A 20876-nucleotide genomic window follows, 5' to 3' on the forward strand; every position below is an offset into this window, starting at 1 on the left:
TTGTATATGAACTGAAGTAAAAACATGAATGTCCATGATATACCCAGTGGTTCTGACATTGATTAAATACCAATCCGCATAAACATGCTAAAATAAAAAGAAATTTGAAAACGTAACATAAGAATAAGGAGATCTGTATATGAGACAGTTACCTACCAGAGTCCAAATGACGTGATTGTTAACGTACGGCCTACGATAATGTTCAAAACCCAAAGCGTATAGTCGGCTATAAAAGGCCCCGACAGGATAACATGTGAAACTATTCAAACGAGAAAAAACAACGGCCTGATTTATGACAAAACACTTACCAGTATGAGAGACGACAAAAATGAATTACAGGTTTATAATGCCTACATGAAGACACGTCTCAACAATGTTTGCATTGTTGGGGTACAATGGCATGCCTGCATGGGCAAAAATGACAACAGATTAAACTGAGTAAATTTTTTCTTTATGGTATGTAAATAATAAAATAATAATACAGGAGCAATTAGCCGTTTCATGATTTAATGTATTCTGGTTGATATTTTTTAATAGCACTGTGATTGGCTAACAACAACCAAAACAATTGAAATTCATCCAATGGCCTGACATTATTATTAATTTAGGGTACGAACAATGAAATTACCCATTGTTCATTAGATTCTCAACCGGCGAATTCTTCAACATAGTGTATAAAATTCCGGAAGACCAATATAGCTCTAGTATTGAATTGTAGCATGTTTCAAAATCAAATTTCCCGACTTTGATGTCCGGTTTGTAAATCGTCGTTACGCCACTAATTATACATCAAATACACAGCCATGCTTTATTCTGATCATACTTATATGAGGCTGTGTCTCTTGAACTATTGTTGATGATGTATTAAAACTAAATAAAATAATAAAGTTGTAAACATACCTGTTACAACTATATTCAGTAATCTATACATGGCAATCATTCAAACTTGATAAAAAGTTCTTTTCAGGTCAAGGGCAAATCACAGTATGATTTTATCAGACAAAGTCGGATTGGAACTTAGATTTCTGTTCAAATTTTTAGCACTGTTCAATTCGATTTAGAAAAATGCTACGACGCAGATAACAATAACGATTCGATTCGGTAGACATTGGAAGTACTTGATAAATTACATGCATATATTGGTGATTTTGAATCTGTTCAAAGTTTGATTTTTCTACCCTATATACCACATTGCCTCACATTCTCATTAAGAAAACATTCACACACCTAATTAAATGGGCATTTAAAAAGTCAGAATGTGAATATATATGTTCAAACTCTTTTAGGTCATTTTTTAGTAGCAATAAACAAAAAAACTATGTCAATTGGACATGCTTTGATACTATATATATGCCCTTGAATTTTTACTAGATAACATGTTTGTTCGCTTTGGAGATTCCGTATATCGTCAGGTTATCGGAATTCCAATGGGGACTAACTGTGCACCACTTATTGCGGACCTTTTTTTGTATTGCTATGAGTTACAATTTATGACAAAAATCAGCAAAGACCCATCGAAACAACATCTGATACACAAATTTAATAATACTTTTAGATATTTGGATGATATTTTGGCTCTCAATAATGACGACTTCAGTATGTATACTAAAGAAATTTATCCTGTTGAACTTACTTTAAATAAAGCTAATACTAACAATGACCACTGCCCTTTCCTCGATCTTGATATCTATATCATTAACGGAAAGCTTAATACATAAAATATATGATAAAAGAGATGATTTTTCATTTCCTATCGTTAATTATCCATTTTTAGATGGTGACGTTCCCTTGTCACCATCTTACGGTGTTTATATATCTCAACTTGTACGATTCGCTCGTGTATGTAACAATGTTTTAGATTTTAACGAGAGAAATTTATGTATTACTGAAAAATTATTACACCAGGGTTTTCGATATCACAAACTAGTCAAAACATTTACTAAATTTTATCATCGGTTTAAGGACATCATTCGTAAATATAGCTCAACATGCAGACTTCTTATACGTTCAGGTATTTCACATCCATTTTTTTATGGAAATATTCTTTATAAAGCACAAAAATGTCAGTATTCACCTCTGAAGCTAACAAAACCTTTAAATAGACTTATTAAGAAGGGATATAGTTACGATACTGTTGTCAGGTCATTAAAGATTTCATATTTTGGCGTTAATATTGATTCACTTATAGGGTCTTTGCATCGGCACTAAACACATTTATTTAAAAACCAGTTGTTGGCATGACACGGGTTATGTTCTTCTCATATATGTTATGATGGTATGATACTAAACCCCTAACGGGAAGAATTGTGCCTGATATTCATATGATGAAGACATAATCTTTCAATCAGTTTAATTGAAGTCTGGAGCTGGCATGTCAGTTAACTGCTAGTAGTCTGTTGTTATTTATGTACTATTGTCATTTTGTTTATTTTCTTTGGTTACATCTTCTGACATCAGACTCGGACTTCTCTTGAACTGAATTTTAATGTGCGTATTGTTATGCGTTTATTTTTCTACATTGGCTAGAGGTATAGGGGGAGAGTTGAGATCTCATAAACATGTTTAACCCCGCCGCATTTTTGCGCCTGTCCCAAGTCAGGAGCCTCTAGCCTTTGTTAGTCTTGTATTTTTTTTAATTTTAGTTTCTTGTGTACAATTTGGAGTTTAGTATGGCGTTCATTATCACTGAACTAGTATATATATATTTGTTTAGGGGCCAGCTGAAGGACGCCTCCGGGTGCGGGAATTTCTCGCTGCATTGAAGACCTGTTGGTGACCTTCTGCTGTTGTCTGTTCTATGGTCGGGTTGTTGTCTCTTTGACACATTCCCCATTTCCATTCTCAATTTTATATCGATATGGCGTAAGAAGTTGCATTTCTTTCTTTTGTCTAAATGTTTGGTGCTAATTTCAAAACGCACGATTTGACTGCGTTTATATACATTTTACTCAGCCAACAGACGCGACTGCGTATTTATACATTCCACAGAGCTAAATGAACATGATTGGTATTTATAAATCCCACACAGCAAAACGGACGCAACAGCGTATTTATTAATTCCACACAACAAAACGGAGGTGACAGGGAATTTATACATCCAGCACAGTCAAACGGACGAAATCTATAGCAAATTTATATATCCAAACATCCAAGCGGACGTGACAGGGAGTTTATACTCCCCGCACAGCAAAACGGACGAAATCTATAGCGAATTTGCACATCCACACACCAAACGGACGTGGCAGCAAATTTATACAATCCACACAGCTAAACAGACGTGACAGCGAATTTGTTCATTCCCCAACAGCCAAACGGACGCGACTGCGAATTTATACACTCCACACAACTCAGTCGAACGGACGTTACAGCGAGTTTATACATCGCACACAGTCAAACGAACCTGACTGCGTATACATATATATTCCACACATCAAACCGGATGTGACTGCAAATTCGTACATTCCACACAGCCAAAACGAACGTGACTATCAAATTTTACATTCCACACAGGCAATAAACTTATGATCGATACCAGGCTAAAATTCAGTACGCCAGACGCGCGATTCGATTACAAAAAGACTGATCAGTGACGCTCGAATCTAAAAAAAGTTGTATAGGCAAATAAAGTACGAAGTTGAAGAGTATTCATGAGCAAAAATTTCTCTGCAACAGGTTTTAATGCTGGATTAGAGGAAAACCTGGAGACAACACTTTTACACAAGCTATCCCTTTAGGTAGTGTGTGTGAAAGCAATTAAAATAAATAAATTTAAATTCCGAAATTAATGCGTTCCTTCTATTTGGCCCAATAACACAGTTATTTCGTAGTGCAGGTCTTTGAGACAATAAATACAAATTTATAAAATCGCACCTGCTCTATCAGTATCTTAATATGATTTTTGCAGTATACTGTTTTACTTTTTGGACAAATTAGATCACAGTTATGGAAATTTTACGAGTTCTATCTCTAAATATGGACAATTTTATGTTAAGAAGATATTCCCTTTTTACCTTAAGATTCATGAAACAAATCTGTTTACACGTAATTTCATTACCCTACTTACTATTTTATGCATAAAATATATAAAAAAATAATTGAAGGTGAATGAAAAAAATTTGGATAATACACTGTCTACACTTGGGACTATATTCGTAATCAAAGGACAATAATTGTGTTCCCGGACCATTAATGCTAAAATTGCAACATTTCAAATATCACCTTTACTTGAGCTACATTTTTATTGTGTTACTGATTTTCTTCAACAACTTATGTTGCTCCATCCAAACATTTGTTAAGATCTATCTATCCCAAAGTGGTATGTTGTTTACAACAAAAACAGGCGGTAACTTATGAGTTCGTACTATATACATTTGTTGCCTATAACTACGATTTTAAGAGACAGAGAGGAATTAAACCAAAAGCAATCAAATTCCATAAGTATCTAAATAGATAATCGCATTAGTTCGTGTTTTGAAAGGTCGATTTCTTTTATCACTGCCTTCAACTATTTTTGGTTCTGCCTCAATGATGAACGGCAACTCTCCAGTTTCACTGTGTATTGCAAACGGATCAAGAATCGTGTTACACTGATGGGATGAGAACTTAAATGTCTTCCTATCGTTCGCCTCCAAGTCTGATCTTCGGCTGCAATGGTGGAAATCTTAGCGTTTACAATAGTATCTCTGTCATAGTGATTTCATACTATTGTTTTCCATTCGCTTGATTTGTTTGAGCTTTTAATTTTGCCATTTGATAAGGGACTATCCGTTTTGAATTTTCCTTGGAGTCCGGTATTTTTGTTATTTTACTTTTTTCATAGGACCATCATTGATATCACTAATTTTGACGTAAATTTATTATTCAGAAGACGAACTACCATTTTTAACGACAAGTGTTAGATGTCATCCAGTTTGTGCTCACTGTCTAAGACTTATTTCGGTACAAGTTTCAACCCTGTTATTCCATCCAGAAATATGTTTAGATCATAGACATGGCAGGTATCTCTGTCTATCGCGCCATTTGCCTGTATTCTTATTTTGGTTCCAATTGATGGTCCTTCTGACAATAAAACAAAGTTATATGTCGGGAAGTTAAAAAGAAAAGGGTCATTGTCGTTTATGTCATTGATATTAACTATCATTGTAACTGTTTAAGATAAACTATTGTTTACATTTTTATTCCGATGATATAGCAACTTCAAAGTTTAATGAAAATTCTCAAATAAATCTTGCCTTACCAAATTTTTAAACGTTGTACTCTGATGTATGCTGACGGAATGTCTTGATCATACTAGTAAAGAACTTGGTTATTCTCGGCACTAGTGTAAAGGCTCACGAGAATCAAGAATGAACGCTGTCATTTCAATTATCTATCTGACTGTGCATGTGAAATCTCATGTATACTGCAGCTAGAACACTTCCTGTTGTCTTTATCTACCAATTATAGTAACAAATTGATCGTGCAATGTCGATTTCATGTCACGTTACTTTTCTTCACAATTTGGTGTGTTTTTATGAATGGAAATACGTTTAATTTTTGTGTTAACATTTTCATAACGATACTTGTAGTCATTTTCAGTTGCGGTATAAAATCAATATTAGGTCAGTGTCAGAAAATATCAACCTTTTTGTATTCGGCACGAAACAGTTGAAGGGCTCAGTAAACCTCGCCCTTCTCAAGTGTCTAAGCCTTATACAAAAAAAGTTGATAATTTTCTGACATTGATCCTATATTGTATATCAATGATAATAGGCTTATAAACCTGAAAGATGGATAAAGACGGTTTGCTATATCTGGATGGTTGGACGCACTGCATTTGAAAATCTGTTAAAGTTAAGTTAGAAACACACAATAATTTATCACCTTTTTTAAACATCGACTATCGAGAATGACACAAATAACAACAGACATTTGATTCAACATAAAGTCTTTAAATAGAAACAAGCATCTATGAATCTGTAACAGTTTTGAAAAAAAATCAATCAAAGATCTAAAATTACATAGTAACACTACATTTAAGTAAAAAACATGAAAAATTCAAACAAATTTTTTAAGATTATATTAAGCGTTCTCAAGTTATTATATATCAAAATCGACATTAAATGCCATGTAAAAAAAAATAAAGGACCATAAATCCTGAACGACAAAGGTGAAAATTGTCAATATCAATCTTGACCTTCATTTTGTTAGCAGTAAAAAAATATCTATATTACAAAAACCTTGGTTCTAGAGGTTTCAAGTTATTGCACGGAAAAGACATAAAGCGCCCCTTGCATACTTATCAGGGACCATAACATTGAAAATCGTCTATATCGACATTTTACCTACATATGTGCATAAGTAGCAACATATCATAATTTAAAAAGCATTGGTTGAACGGTTTTCTTTAGTTTGTTATACTCATAAAAATAAGAAGATGTGGTATGATTGCCATTGAGACAACCCTCTACCAGAGACCAAATGACATAGAAGTTAATAACTATAGGTCACCGTACAGCCTTCAACAATGAGCAAAATCCATACTCGAATTTAAAAAGAAATACTGCGGGAAAGTCATTAAACAATTGGTCTTTCTGTCGTTGAAGATGTAAAACAAAGAATCATGTTACAGTCCACTGTTATTTAAATCTTTGAATCAACTTTTTCATATATTTCACGATAGAAAAACATCACCGATCATCAAATATAACATGCTGGCAATGTTTCATGGAATTTGCCATCCTAAGGGTGACGGATCAGCAGAAATTCATTCATCAGGCATCAAAAAAGCCATGCTAAAGTTGATCAAATTTTCTGCACTATCTGCATGGTCAACCCACTTTTCAGAACCTGCCTTAAATTGATAGTCCCCGAGGGTATCACCAACCCAGTAGCCAGTACTTTGGTACTGGCATGAAAATACGGATTTTATGTAATTAAAAATTTGCTGTCACAAAATTTGGAAATTATTTAAAATTAAGGAATGTATCTCCCTCATGCAAAGCTCTGATTCCTTGCCCGTCTTTGGCTATACTTTTTGGTCCTTTTTTGTTTATAGCTCTTCATATTTTTAATAAGCTTTGGATTTTCAAATATTTTGGCCTTGAGCATCACTGAAGATAGAGACATTGATTGTCGAAATGCGCATCTGGTGCAGAAAAATTGGTACCGTTTATGTTATTGTTATGTGTTTATTTCTTTTGTCCTGAATATGCTAAATAAAGAACTTATTATTGAATTATAGCGAAATTGATTTTGATTTTTTTTGATTTTTTGGAGTTTTAACGCCACTTTAAAGCACCGCTTTTGGGCTATTTCGTGGCGGCCAGTTTTTATTGGTGGAGGAAACCGGAGTGCCCGGAGAAAACCACCGACCTTCGATAGGAAAACTGACAATCCTAGTCAATGAAGATTGGAGTCGAGTGCACCCGCACGAATAGCGAAATTTAAGTCAATTCCGTAATCTAGCTCTCAGATTTTATTTCGTTAAGTAGAAAGCTTTCTTTTATTGATTACAAATTTTAATTTATTTCCTGAAATAAAGCATTTTGAAAATAAAAATTGCACAGATTAATTTAATTTTGAATCACGACTTTCTTAGTTTGAAATGTCAAAGAATGAAAATCTATAATGGTTTTATAAAAAGGTCCAAACATAATGTAATGCAAGGCAGTAAAGACAAGCGTACGATGTAAACATTATGCTTGACTCTAGAACGACGTATATAAAAAATGTAAAAACAATAGTATTTTTAAACATATGTGGTCTCTAAAGGCTGTTTTTATATAGTTGGAGATTGTGATATAATATAACTCAAAAATGTTATAAAATCTCAAATCACTCATTGCCGATAAAACGTACTTGAAGGATCATTACTGACAAGATTGTTAATGTGAAATAAGTGACATTTCAGAAACAGGGGATGAACACCAATGCATCTTGGAATGTCAAGAAATGTAAAACCAAAAAAAAAAAAGAAGAAAATTCACCAAGATAAAATATTTTAATGCAAGACTAGATGTCTTGTAGCTACAGAATATAATCAAAACGTTGTATACATCCTCGTCCGTTGGTGTCTGTTGGACAATTGTCTCTTTGAAATTTTCACCACATCTTATCTATATAAGCTATATTTTACATTGAAAGATGTCGACATAAAATAGGCTGTACACATTTATGACGATGATAAATAGAAAAGTAAATTTTCAAAATTAGATATACAAAATGTATATCTTACGTCTTCACTACCATTGTATTCTTCGCATGTCATATGTATATTACTTTGAACTACTTATGGTAAGCATATTAATTTCATTCATCAACATGTTTCATCATACGAGATACTCTTCGTTTTTATAATTCCAATTAACATTACACTCGTTTCCTAATAGTTATAGCACGGATCAGTGAGTTATTTCGCAAAATAAGCTTTCCATATTAGAATAAATTATGTTCCATAAAAATGAATGACTTTATACAAATATAGCCTTTGTATGAGGTCGATACAAGGATATATTGACCTGAAAGAAGTATATTGACTGAGGACGAAGTCCGAGGTCGATATACTTCTTTGGGTCGATATATCCTGTATTGACCTCATACAAAGGCTATATTTGTTATATTATTAATTTTCGACCATATTTGTATCAAAATCGTCATTTGATTTTGTTGGAATTTTTTAGATATTATATTGTCTCCTTGACAATAACAACATATTAGTTGTTATTTCATTTACTTCTTTTTTGTTTGTTTGACATCTTATGTATTTGAAAAAAAAATTGTCAAATAATCGATCACAGATGTCATTTGTTTCAAAACGTTGAACAATATCTTGAAATTCATTACATGACGTCACAAAGTATATCGGTTTTTAGATATTCTAAAAATAACCGTGCAATATGCTTTTTGCTGTGCAATATGCTTTTTGCTATCCGCCGTTTTCTCTCTACCTTCGAAAATATAGTTTAACATGTGACTATCCCTAAACGAATCAAATTTGTTAAAATATACGAATTAATAATATTATAATATATCATATATCAAATAAATTCTTGCGAAGGTTAGGTGGTGGTCGCGTCATTATACTATAGTTCGGGGAGTTACCAATCTCTTGTATCATATGTTTCTGATACACCATATTAATTCCCATTTCAATCTTGAGAAGCAATTGTTATGGAAATTTGGTAAATATTTTCCTTCTTTTCCTTTGATTCGTTTTCATTCAACGATTTCTTCTTTCTTGTGACACAGTTAATGTATATTCTGTAGAGAAGAGTGAATATTGTAAGCGAAGTAACTGAGAATACTCCAAAGATCAAAGAAAAGACAACTATTTTTGTTGCATCATCCGTTTCAAAGGATAAATATATTAAAGTCGTTGACAGGGCAACATTCTGCGATGATACCTCGATGCCGATGGTTCGACATTGTTTGTGAGAAAGACATGCAATTCTGGAACCTGCATATCCGACAGACAGTCCAAAACACGGTAGAACAATTGCTAAAAGAATCATTTTCCAATCTGAACTGAACAATCCGGGATACAGATACATATTTATGACAAGTATTATTACAATGAAAAGCATTCCAAGCACTCCTCCAGCCTAAAACATAATAACAATAATAAAGAGTTATTAAGAGCTACGACGGGTGCCACATGTGGATCAGGATCTGCTTATCCTTCCAGAGCAACTGGCATCCACCCGGATGTTGGTGGGACTCGTTTTGCTCAGTCTTTAGTTTTCTATGTTGTGTTTTGTATACTTTTGTTTGTCTTTTGGTCTTTTCTTTTTTTTTTGCCATGGCGTTGTCAGTTTATTTTGGACTTATGAGTTTTAATGTCCCTTTGGTATCCTTCGCCTCTCTTTGCCATGGCGTTGTCAGTCTTTTTTCGACTTGTGAGTTTGAATGTCCCTTTGGTATCTTTCGCCTCTTTTTGCCATGGCGTTGTCAGTCTATTTTCTGACTTGTGAGTTTGAATGACCCTTTGGTATCTTTCGCCTCTCTTTGCCATGGCGTTGTCAGTCTATTTTCCGACTTGTGAGTTTAACTGTCCCTTTGGTATTTTTCGCCTCTCTTTTGTCAAGGCGTTGTCAGTTTATTTCCGACTTGTGAGTTTGAATTCCCTTTGGTATCTTTCGCCTCTCTTTGCCAAGGAGTTGTCAGTTTTTTTCGACTTCTGAGTTTGAAATGTCCCTTTGGTCGCCTCTCTTTTATTAGTTATAATACAGTTATTTTGCCTCTCAAGTTATTTTTTTTAACAATTTTTCAAACCTATCTGAATGGTACATTTTGTTGATAAATAATTGAAGAAATTAGTTGGTCACATGACCTTTTTTTCGTGCCTCAGTAAGCATAACAATTAACTTAAGGATTCTTGTTTGGTACACATTAAAATAAAAGAATACCTTCAAAATATATGTCGCGAGCTTTGGTAGCTTCTTCAAGATAACCATTCCAATAGCTACAGGAACAAGTATCGTAACCAAGGAGATGACTATGATGACGTATGGCACAGTAAGCGTCGATGTAATGAAACTACGGGAATACACCCACAAGTTCAATGGCATCATTCCTATTGCAACCGTTGTGGCAAATGTTGTCATGCAAACGCTGAAATTAGATGGAAATAATGACTGAATTATTCTTTTTGCATAATCATAATCATAATATTTATACATGTAACATTTAATAATAAAAAAAGGATAATAATAAAAATACTTAACTGGTGTATGGAGAATACCCTTCACGTGTGGCTACTCACGATCATACTATCATTATTTATAAGTTGTTGTACTTCAATGTCATGTTTCAAATGAATATGAGACCTGTGATACATCATGTGGAGTCGTATGCACGGAAGGTCCATTTTGTATCATTGTCAACAAGTGGAACCTCGAACCTCATAAACTTCAAGTTCCAAAACATAACTGCTTCTTGAAATTGCATATACTTCTCTAATATAAGCAGTTTTATTACATTGCTTGCAATGAATTATCGTGGTTTCCCTGTGAAATAAAAACCGATAATTTCACATGTGAAATAAACTCGGTTATTTCACTCAACTGACGTCAAACAACAATAGGCGTTGTCAAGACGTTGTCGACGACGTTGCATCAAAACAAATTGTGAATGCGTAGAAAAAGATATAGTTCCTTACATTTTCTACTTTATTTCCATTAAAAAGCCCATTATCAATGTAATAAAAAGAATAACTAATCAAAGAATTCAAAAATCGAAAAATATTCAACTCGTGACCGAACAACACTAATAATTAACTCATGCGCTACGTTATTCTTTTTATTACATATTTGGATTCCAAGTTCTGCTGTGAATTCCATTTTCGTTAGTGAGACATTTTAAATAATGTATTTTGCATATAAAAACAATATTGTTCGAGGTTTTGTCAGTTTACACAGCAACAATTTTGTCTGCTTGAACAACAACATTTTTGTCTGCTTGAAAAACATTTTTCTAAAAAGAAAGGATAAAGCATCCACATTCTTGGGCTTCTTGAATGCACTTCTAAATGAATGACCGCACAGATCCATTAAGATAAAGTGTCAGGTTTTGGTTCATCTGGTTCGCGCTTCAATCATTTTCTACCATAGTCCTCAACTGCATCCACCAGTAACCTGAAGTTCTTGTTCCAATTGATGGGCTCGGGAAGTCCATATTTCAGGCCGTTGGCTAGCAATTCTCTAAGTTGTTCATTGTTTAAGATGCCACGATGTCTGCAGTTATAATACGACCAGCGGGACTATATTTGAAGGGGGACGATGGACAAGATCAATTGGGAGGATTGATTTTACATCCCTCAGAGTAAATGTCTAAAATACCCTCTTGTTGTGGAAAATGTTAAAAGCAATAGGTTTGTTGAAGGTATATGAAATGATAGTTGTAGTTATACATTTGAGTTAATCATGTATTGTTTTCTGCACAGATTTTTGGTGGAAAGCTGTGGGAGTGTTTTGGGCCTCTTAAAAAAGTGAATTGAGCTTTGATAAAGGTGTGAAAAGAGCTTAGTTTGAATATAGTGAATTCCGAAAGGTTTATGAACCGAGGATAACAAACCATCTATAGACACGGTGTGAACTGAAGGTTTTGTATATGTTCGATAACCGTGAATCCTATTGTGTCGACCAGAGATTTTGAAAATTTTTTATTTGTTGACATCTGTGATGATAGTCAAGTTACTTTGAAAATAGGTATCAGAAATGGTTGTACTGAAAGTTTTACAGTTTTTCCGATTACATCCAATGGTAGTAAATGAAGGTGACAGTAGTTTGTCGATGTTCAAATCTTTTAAATCAATTAGGTAGTCACAAATCAAGGTAACAAACAAAGACTAAGTAAATCGCATGAACTCTTATAAGAGCGAGATCTGGTGCGTCGACAAGATAACCGTCTCTTGCTATAGCGTCATCCGCCATGCGAAAACAAAAAATGGCAAAAAAAAAAAAAAAAAACAGATAAGACGACTTTACTGGTGTCCAGTGATCTGATGCTGGAGACACCGATACATCGTATCAGTCAACCAATTCGTGATGGTGACTGTAAACGAAATGTTTTTATTTGCATGAACAACACAACGGGTGCTACTTCCGGAGCAGGAACTGACCTTCCAGGGCACCTGCGTTCACCCCCAGTTTTTTTAGGGTAAGTGCTGCTCAATTTTTAGTTTTCTATGTTTGTTATTGTTGTTTTTTCTTTTCGTCGATTTTCTTTTTGGCCATCGTGTTGTCTTTTTTATGGAACGTGATTTTTAATTGTCCCTTGGTTTCGTCTCTTTTTTTAAAAGAAACCCGAAGATTATCGAATTCATTACAATACTTGTGTTTTCTTTATACACTCAAATGATTTATTTTGATATAAATACATAAAACATTACCTCAAACACACATCTCCGGATGAATAGAAAGTAATCAAATTAGATAAACTTCCTCCAGGACAGGTTGCTAGAATAAGTAATCCCAGTGCATCATACTTATTCAATTGAAACGCATGTGCAAATCCAAATGCCGTTAACGGATATACTATAAATTGCAATACCATTCCAATAATGACAGGAACTGGTTTCTTTATCTGCTGCAGTAGTTTTGTAGGTTCTATGGTACAACCGAGCGACATCAATATCACGGCTAAAATGACAATCATTAGTATGTCTGATGTCTTTTTTATGAATCTTTTAGTCGGATCGCCATCTTCTGCCGCCATTAAATCTGCTGTGACATTGTATGATCCACTATTTTGCGTCGATGTCATATTATCAAACATGTTCACCCAGCTTCCTGTTGTTTCCATCTACGAAAAAGTAATTTAAAATCAAACAGGAAAATCTTCCATTTATTCCTAAACGGGAAGAAAAAATATACAGGAACACGTTACAATCTAAGTAAACATATAACTGATAGATGTGTTTAGATTTGAGATGTGCTTGAGATGGAGTTATTCTAATCTAATAATTATCAATATATTTAGAGAGAGTTGCTATGTGTTTTCAAAAAGTTTATACTTTGCACTTTTTTAATCGTAAATAATGTCGATACTGTACTATGGTCCTTGCGAGCTCATTTGATGAAAATACAAATCTCCTTTATAAACATTTGGATTTGTAATTTAATAGCCAATTACATCCCACCTCCTTTGTTCTACCAGGGGTAATCTGGCTCAGGTCACCCCTACCAGATCACCCTGGCTTGGGTTTCTTTGTTCTGCATGCTTTCCTTTGTTCTGTAACATTTTGGCGGGAATGTCAAATCCACAATAAAACTTAGAAATATTTATACGGAAAAGACTAACTATCAAAATTTATGCTAAAAACAAAAAGCAGTGTCTATGCTGGGAATCGAACTCATGACCTTAAGCATATAGACCACGAGTCTTTTTTTCTATCTTTACATATAGACCACGAGTCATACCCCTACAGCAGGACGACTGGATACAAATTTGTGTTAATTTAACATATTTAAACATTGTGTCCGGGGTTCATAAAAGGTATGTACTATATAGTAATATATAAAGTATTTTATTATTATTGTGTGGCGTTCTTAACTAGATTTTATCAAGCGTAAATGGTTTTTTAACTAATGTAGAACAGCTGGGATGTAAAACAGTTATCCCATTCGGACTTGGTGTGTCAGTGTAAGATCACCCTCTGGCCTCCGGCCATCGGGATGATCTTACACTGACACACCGCGTCCTCATGGGATAACTATTACTGAAACAAGTATCCAGTAATGCCAAGAGAAAAGGTGTCAATAATTACAGATGTGCATCCTACAACAATGAACAAAATTCATATACCGCATAGTTAACTATAATAAAAGGCCCCGGGAATGACAAACACTTATTATTATTCTTTAACATTTCATGCTTATTCTTTTATAATCTGTACGGATATGTCTATCAATCCGGAATCTTTCTATGTGTTATTATAGCGTGAATATGATTCTAGTTTATTATTAGCTTGCTAGGGCTGAAGGTTATATATAAATTCTTACATTGGTACCAGTGGATTTTTGGATTTATCCAATCGAGATAGTTGAATTAAATTTCGATAATCTAACCATCGAGATTGGAAAAACCCGATATCAACGAGTTACTATGTAATAATCTGTTTCACTAATGATTGTCAAATACATTTTCATTTTAGTTAAACGAAAAAAAACCCTTCGGGTGATTTCCACATTCCACAGAGTTGTCAATTTCTCTAACAGCTGTCAGCACATTTCGATTAATTCAGTAAGCTGATAACGGTTATGATAACTCAGCCAATCTTCTATTAAAATCATTTACAACCACATATTGATTAACTATTTTTAAACAATGTGTCCAGAAAGGGTTAAATTGCCAAAGAATTAGAGAAATTCTATGTATTTTCTTTTAAATACAAGACGTGTAAATGCATGTGGCAAAAGTGTAAGACAGAATAAAAAAGAAACGAGATACGAATATCTGTCAGAATATTGCCCTGTAAATATATGACAGACTTTATCAAAAAGGTTTAATAAAACTTGTTAGATTTTCATATTCGATGGGCCTTAACTTACATAGATGTAAGCAATTATAGATCACCATACGGTCTTAACAATGAGCAAAACCAAAACCGTATACCGTATAAAACAACCTCAAAGTGCAGTAGGGTAATATGTTTATCGCTGGACTTCTCCCATTCGAGATGAAAACTCATGCTTGACAGTGCGGATGGTATGAATACAGTCATTTGCAGTCTGCATGCCGGTGGCGTTAACTATGATCCGCTTGTTAAGAATGTCACACTCTTTGCACGCCAAATAACATTTAAATCAACTATTCGGGCAAATTCCTAAGTGACCTGTTACAAGGCAAACTTTTTTCAGCTATCTAATAGACGTGTTAGGAAAGGGATTTAAATACTGCGCTGATGTTAAATAACAATACCGATACAAGATTTAGGTGTGGACTTTCTCAAAATGTAATTGCATTGAAAAGTAGACCGGCATAGTCTAGTTAAGCTTTGTGGTGTGTTTGATACAATATGAAGCGAACTGTTAACGTCGACTCCAAATTTTAAGACGTGCATTGGCCTTAAGCAGATTTTCATACATTCATTTACATTTGTTTGATTTCGGAGTGCAAAACAAAACTTTGAAAACAAAATATATGTAGGGGTCAAGAATGGGAATGACGGATTGTATGGCCACAAGTCCTAATATAAACATTAAATTATTATTAGTAGAATATGTTTAATAGTCAAATAACTCAGTTTGCCTCTCCACAAGTCCAGCACACAATTCAACAATTTGATTTGATTCATGTCTTGGATGTCTATATAAAGTTCCAACAACCCTTAATGTATTTCAACGTCTGGTGGCGTGTCCGACATAAACTTGACATTATGAAATTCTTCTATATTTAGTTTTTTTGCGTTTTTTTTTTCCCTGTGCGGTTTTGTATTATTTTGTATCTCCTATATGGCGTAACAATTGGTGGAAGGTTCGCATAAATCTTATCACATAAATTAACACAGTTTAGAGGAAAATCCAATTCCAAGTTGCTGTCAATTCTTTGAAGAAGGTTGTCTTGCTGCGCATCGTTTTAATGTTCAAAGAATACCACTTTTCAAGAGCCGTATGTGATTCGTATTGTCGACTACTATCTATGTATGAATGCCACGAATGGACAAAAGGACGAAAGAACGGACGGGTGGACCCATCCACCTATCACTATGTACCGTCCAATTTAGAAAGCGGAGTGTATAGTGAATATGAGGCAAAACAAAATGAAGAAAATCGAAAAAAAAAAAAAAAAATTGCCCGACATATAATTTAGCAGGCTTTGCAAGAGGTGAACATGATTACTAGTATTCCATTTTCAAGCTATCCTCCTTATCCAAAGATAATAAAATTAACTTCTCCATATGAAATTTTAACGCCACTTTCAACAATATCTCAATTTAATCGTGCTGATCTGTTTTGTTGGTGGAGGAATCCGTGGATACCAAGAATAAAAACTTCCGACCCTTCACCGAAACGTAGATTTAACATGCTTGAATAAGGACCAAAATGTAGTAATCTTTTTAAAATTTAGATCGATAACATATTTTGTCCGAAAAACTAACTGACAAAAGTTGATAGAAAGAAAGAAAAAAACGTCAGTTAAAATGTGAATTAGAATAATTAATTCACACATTTTAGCGTTTTTTTTTAGGTATTGTTCCTTATCAGCATTACATTAAATTAAAATAAATAGATATTAAAATTGAGTACGCCTTTGTTTCATTCTGTTATTTTTTTTACTTGTCAAGTACACATATGTCTAGTTTTTTTTTATTAGATTTTTTAAGCTACACATTTCTCTATTCTAGAAAATGATGTAAAAACAATGAGATGTGGTATGATTGTCAAAGAAGATAACTATCTACCAGATACCACATAACGTAATGTGTGCAATTATAGGTCACCGTATGACCCCAACAAGGAGCAAAACTCATCCCGCACAAAAGCTATGAAGGCCCCGACATGAAAAGTATATATTAGATAATTTTCAAATAAAGGAACATTTTGAACAAAGATTGATGTATAGTAAAACAACAGTGCACACGCTGTTATGTCTTGCCTGCTTTACTGATAATTGATTTTATTTTGATAGTCCTAAATATAAAGCTTTACAACAAGTATCACATAAAGTTAACATGATCCAAGAAAATGAGGCCAAGGTCAGATAAACCAAACAGGAAATACATGAACACCTTACAATCATTCCATACACCAAATATAGTTGACCTATTGCTTATAGTTTCTAAGAAACAAACTTAACCAAGAAAATTTAAAATTGACCAATGAACCATGAAAACGAGACCAAGGTCAGATGAACCATGCCAGACAGACATGTACACCTTACAATCAGTCTATGCATTAAATACAGTTGACCTATTGCGTATAGTATCTAAGAAACAAACTTCATCATGAAATTTTAACATTGACCAATGAACCATGAGAACGAGACCAAGGTCAGATGAACCATGCCAGACAGACACGTACACCTTACAATCAATCCATACACCAAATATAGTAGACCTATTGCTTATAGTATCTGATATATGGACTTGACCACGAAAACTTAACCTTGTTCACTGATCCATGAAATGGGGTCGAGGTCAGATTAAAACTGTCTGACAGGCATGAGGACTTTGCAAGGTACGCACATACTAAATGTAGTTATCCTATTACTCATAATAAGAGAGATATTAACATTACAAAAAATCTTAACTTTTTTTTCAAGTAGTCACTGAACCATGAAAATGAGGTTAATAAAGGACAATGGACATATGACAGACGGAAATTTCATAGCATAAGGCATCTATATACAAAGTATGAAGCATCCAGGTCTTCCACCTTCTAAAATAAAAAGCTTTTAAGTAGTTTGTTAACGCCGCCGCCGCCGCCGCCGGATCACTATCCCAGAAGTCGCAGGCTCGACAAAAATCGGATTCGAATGTGATTTGATTGCAGTGTTTTTTGTATTCATTTATTTTGATCACTTTACAGATTTTCCTTGTAGTCATTCAACAAATTAGAAAGAAATGGGTCAACAACGGTCTTAAACTTAATCGATCACTACTTTGAAACAATGCAATTTTATGATAATAATATTGATAATAATTAAAAACCAATTGTTCAGAGAACAATTGAAGGTCTTTCCACCCATAAAGATCTATTTTGATATAGAACTATTACAATTCGGTTTAAAATATCATATCCAGCGTCAAATGATAGCTTATTGTACACTGATTCCAAAAATATATGGTTTCTATATATATTTTTTTCTAAATAAGTGAGATAAATTGTTACTTCCGGTTTGAACCAAGGACCTGAAATCAAAAGATCCTAGGTCTCTATCACTTATGGTTCACGAGATAGAAATGCATATCACTTATATCAAATGCATAAGGGGAAATAACTCTCATATGGATTGTTCGTATGGCTTCGGTCAAAATTGGACAAATCATGCGAAGGATATAACGAGCAATTTTATAAAATAAATTTGTCGCTTTCTTATACGGTTACGGAGGAGATGCAGTCACAAGGAAAAAAGTGTTCGGGGAGATAAGTCCTTCAAGAAAAGAATTCGGTTACGCAGGGTAAATTTCAAAGGCGCATAAACTGTTCGATATCATATACCAAACATCTAAGCGACATCTTGCGAAACAAAATTTATACGCAAGAAATAAAAGTGGCGGAAGAAGAAAACAAAAATAATAATCAGAACAAATACAATAGGTCTTTCCACCGAAAAGTGGAAAGACCTAATAATGTTGTTTTGCTGGATCCTCCTCGTTGTATTGCGGAATAAACTGTTATCATTTTATTGTTCAAAAATCATCTCAGCATTATTAAACAAACCCATACAGGTAGTTTTAATGAATGATAAGCTGTGCTTTTTGAGATGGTCCCCACAATAGCCTGTAGTGGGATTGGTATTTAACATCAGCGTCAAAATCGTATTGACTTTTCTAACACGTCTAATATACAGTCCTTTTACAGTGGAAGTCGACATTTTTACCCTTCATCCCGAACTACTTTATGTATGCATGAAAAATTTGCCACTGGAAGTTAGCCAAACAGCTCACCAGTCCATTCAAGTTAATTTAGTAAAGATAGACACGGCCCGAGTGTGAATGACATTCAGGGGGGATTGACTCTTAGACTTCTTCTTTACATTAAGAATAAGTTGGGAAAAGAAACATTTTAAGAGATTCTGAAATCATACAAAATTCAAATCCTTGGTCAAATTAAAATTTGTAATAGAAGATATTTTAAAATTCGGAACCATAAAACAGTTTCAATAATAATACTTACCTTACGTATGAAAAGTTTATCGACAAATTACAAACGAAAAATGTTACACGTTAAAAATCCATTACTGCTGAATTCGTTTTTTATGACCAGGAAATACATATTATGTTTTCAAATTTATTATACTACAAATGTATATTGTACTATAAGACGCCGAAGGTGACTTGTTACACCCTTTGAACTAGACGTGTCGCATTGTCATTCATTTAGATAGTTTGCACCTATTATTCAAATGTCTAATTCGATTTTTCACCTGTTACAAAAACAGGATACGTCATTTATTACATTTACTTACAATAACATATATGATAAAGTTGTGTCGTCAAAATCGTTGACTTTCTTTCCTTCATTTTTCTCACTTTAGCAATGACGGAGCTTGATACTTATAACTTTAATGCACAGCAAAAAAAAAGATAGTTATATTTAAATTTCCCGATTCTTTTATAACTAGTACCGACTACGAGGATGAAATGTGGTACAGAAATATGAATACCGGGAAATTTCCAGTCCGTTAAAAAAATCCATACGGAAGGGGTATTCAATTGTGCTGTGCGCAATATATATTCAGGTCGAGTCCTGTTGGAAGGGGCTTAAATGTAATGCCTCATGTCGACATAATGTCACAGTAACTTACCCTTTGAAGAACCAATACAACATGGGAGGTTGTCTGTTTTCCCTTCCCAGCATATACCCTGTTTAAGGTGCCAAACCACCAATTCAAAATACCTATATATATTGCGGTATACCATCTTTTCCTCAAGTTAATTGTTTTCTGTTTAGTAATAATTTAATAATAAGATCTGTTTTGTTACATCTTGTGATCCGTTTATTTGGCAATCGCCAATGGCAGTCAGCAGGGTTTAAGAACATCAGTTGTTCGACCTGCTAGTTAAATGCGTTTTGTTAAAATATACTTTTTCACTCATTTAGTCTTTTGGAAAATGTTGTTTGTGCTGTATTTGGACCCCTATGCCTGGAGATTTGTTTTGCATGCACAAGTATAAAGATTGCGGTTTTTATCCAGCGCGGTCATAGGTTTGAACGTTGTTTTCAATTTAGACCTGTTTATATTTTTTCGTTTGGGCTTGTATTATATTTGCCTTCGGGTGTATATGATCCGTTCATCTTATTTTGACTCTTTCAAAATTCAAGAGTCTATCCTAAACTGAGGTAAATTATATGGCCTTCCAAATACCGTTTCGATTCCTAACATCACTGAAGAGACATTAATTGTCGAAATCCGGATATGGTGTACAAAATTTGTGCACCTCATGTTTGCAGTATATCATCTTTTCCGCAAGTTTATTGTTTTCTGTTTAGTAATAATTTAATAATAAGATCTGTTCTGTTACATCTTGTGATCCGTTTATTTGGCAATCCCCAATGGCAGTCAGCAGGGTTTAAGAACATCAGTTGTTCGACCTGTTAGTCAAATGCGTTTTGTTAAAATATACTTTTTCACTCATTTGGTCTTTTGGAAAATGTTGTTTGTGCTGTATTTGGACCCCTATACATATATATATATATATAGAAGTCTATAAAAAAGACCAATCAGCAAAT

General features: G+C 33.9%; 1 protein-coding gene across 2 annotated transcripts in view; it reads right to left on the reverse strand.

The window, feature by feature from the left end:
• Positions 1–19393, reverse strand: part of LOC127723374 (ileal sodium/bile acid cotransporter-like) — a 48936-nt gene extending 29543 nt beyond the window's left edge. The window contains exons 1-4 of one of the 2 annotated variants that reach the window (XR_007992045.1): positions 19320–19393; positions 12869–13281; positions 10386–10590; positions 9543–9581 (exon numbers count right to left, since the gene is read on the reverse strand). Coding sequence is in view for 1 of the 2 variants with exons in the window: in XM_052229950.1 (XP_052085910.1) it covers positions 12869–13281 (413 nt within the window). In the remaining variant the exon portion in view is untranslated. Of the gene's footprint in view, positions 1–9542; positions 9582–10385; positions 10591–12868; positions 13282–19319 lie in introns of those variants that run through there. The other variant, XM_052229950.1, reaches the window with a different exon arrangement.
• Positions 19394–20876: the final 1483 nt, after the last annotated feature.

The sequence above is a fragment of the Mytilus californianus genome, unplaced genomic scaffold (assembly GCF_021869535.1).
Source record: "Mytilus californianus isolate M0D057914Y unplaced genomic scaffold, xbMytCali1.0.p SCAF_13, whole genome shotgun sequence".
NCBI classification, from domain to species: domain Eukaryota; kingdom Metazoa; phylum Mollusca; class Bivalvia; order Mytilida; family Mytilidae; genus Mytilus; species Mytilus californianus.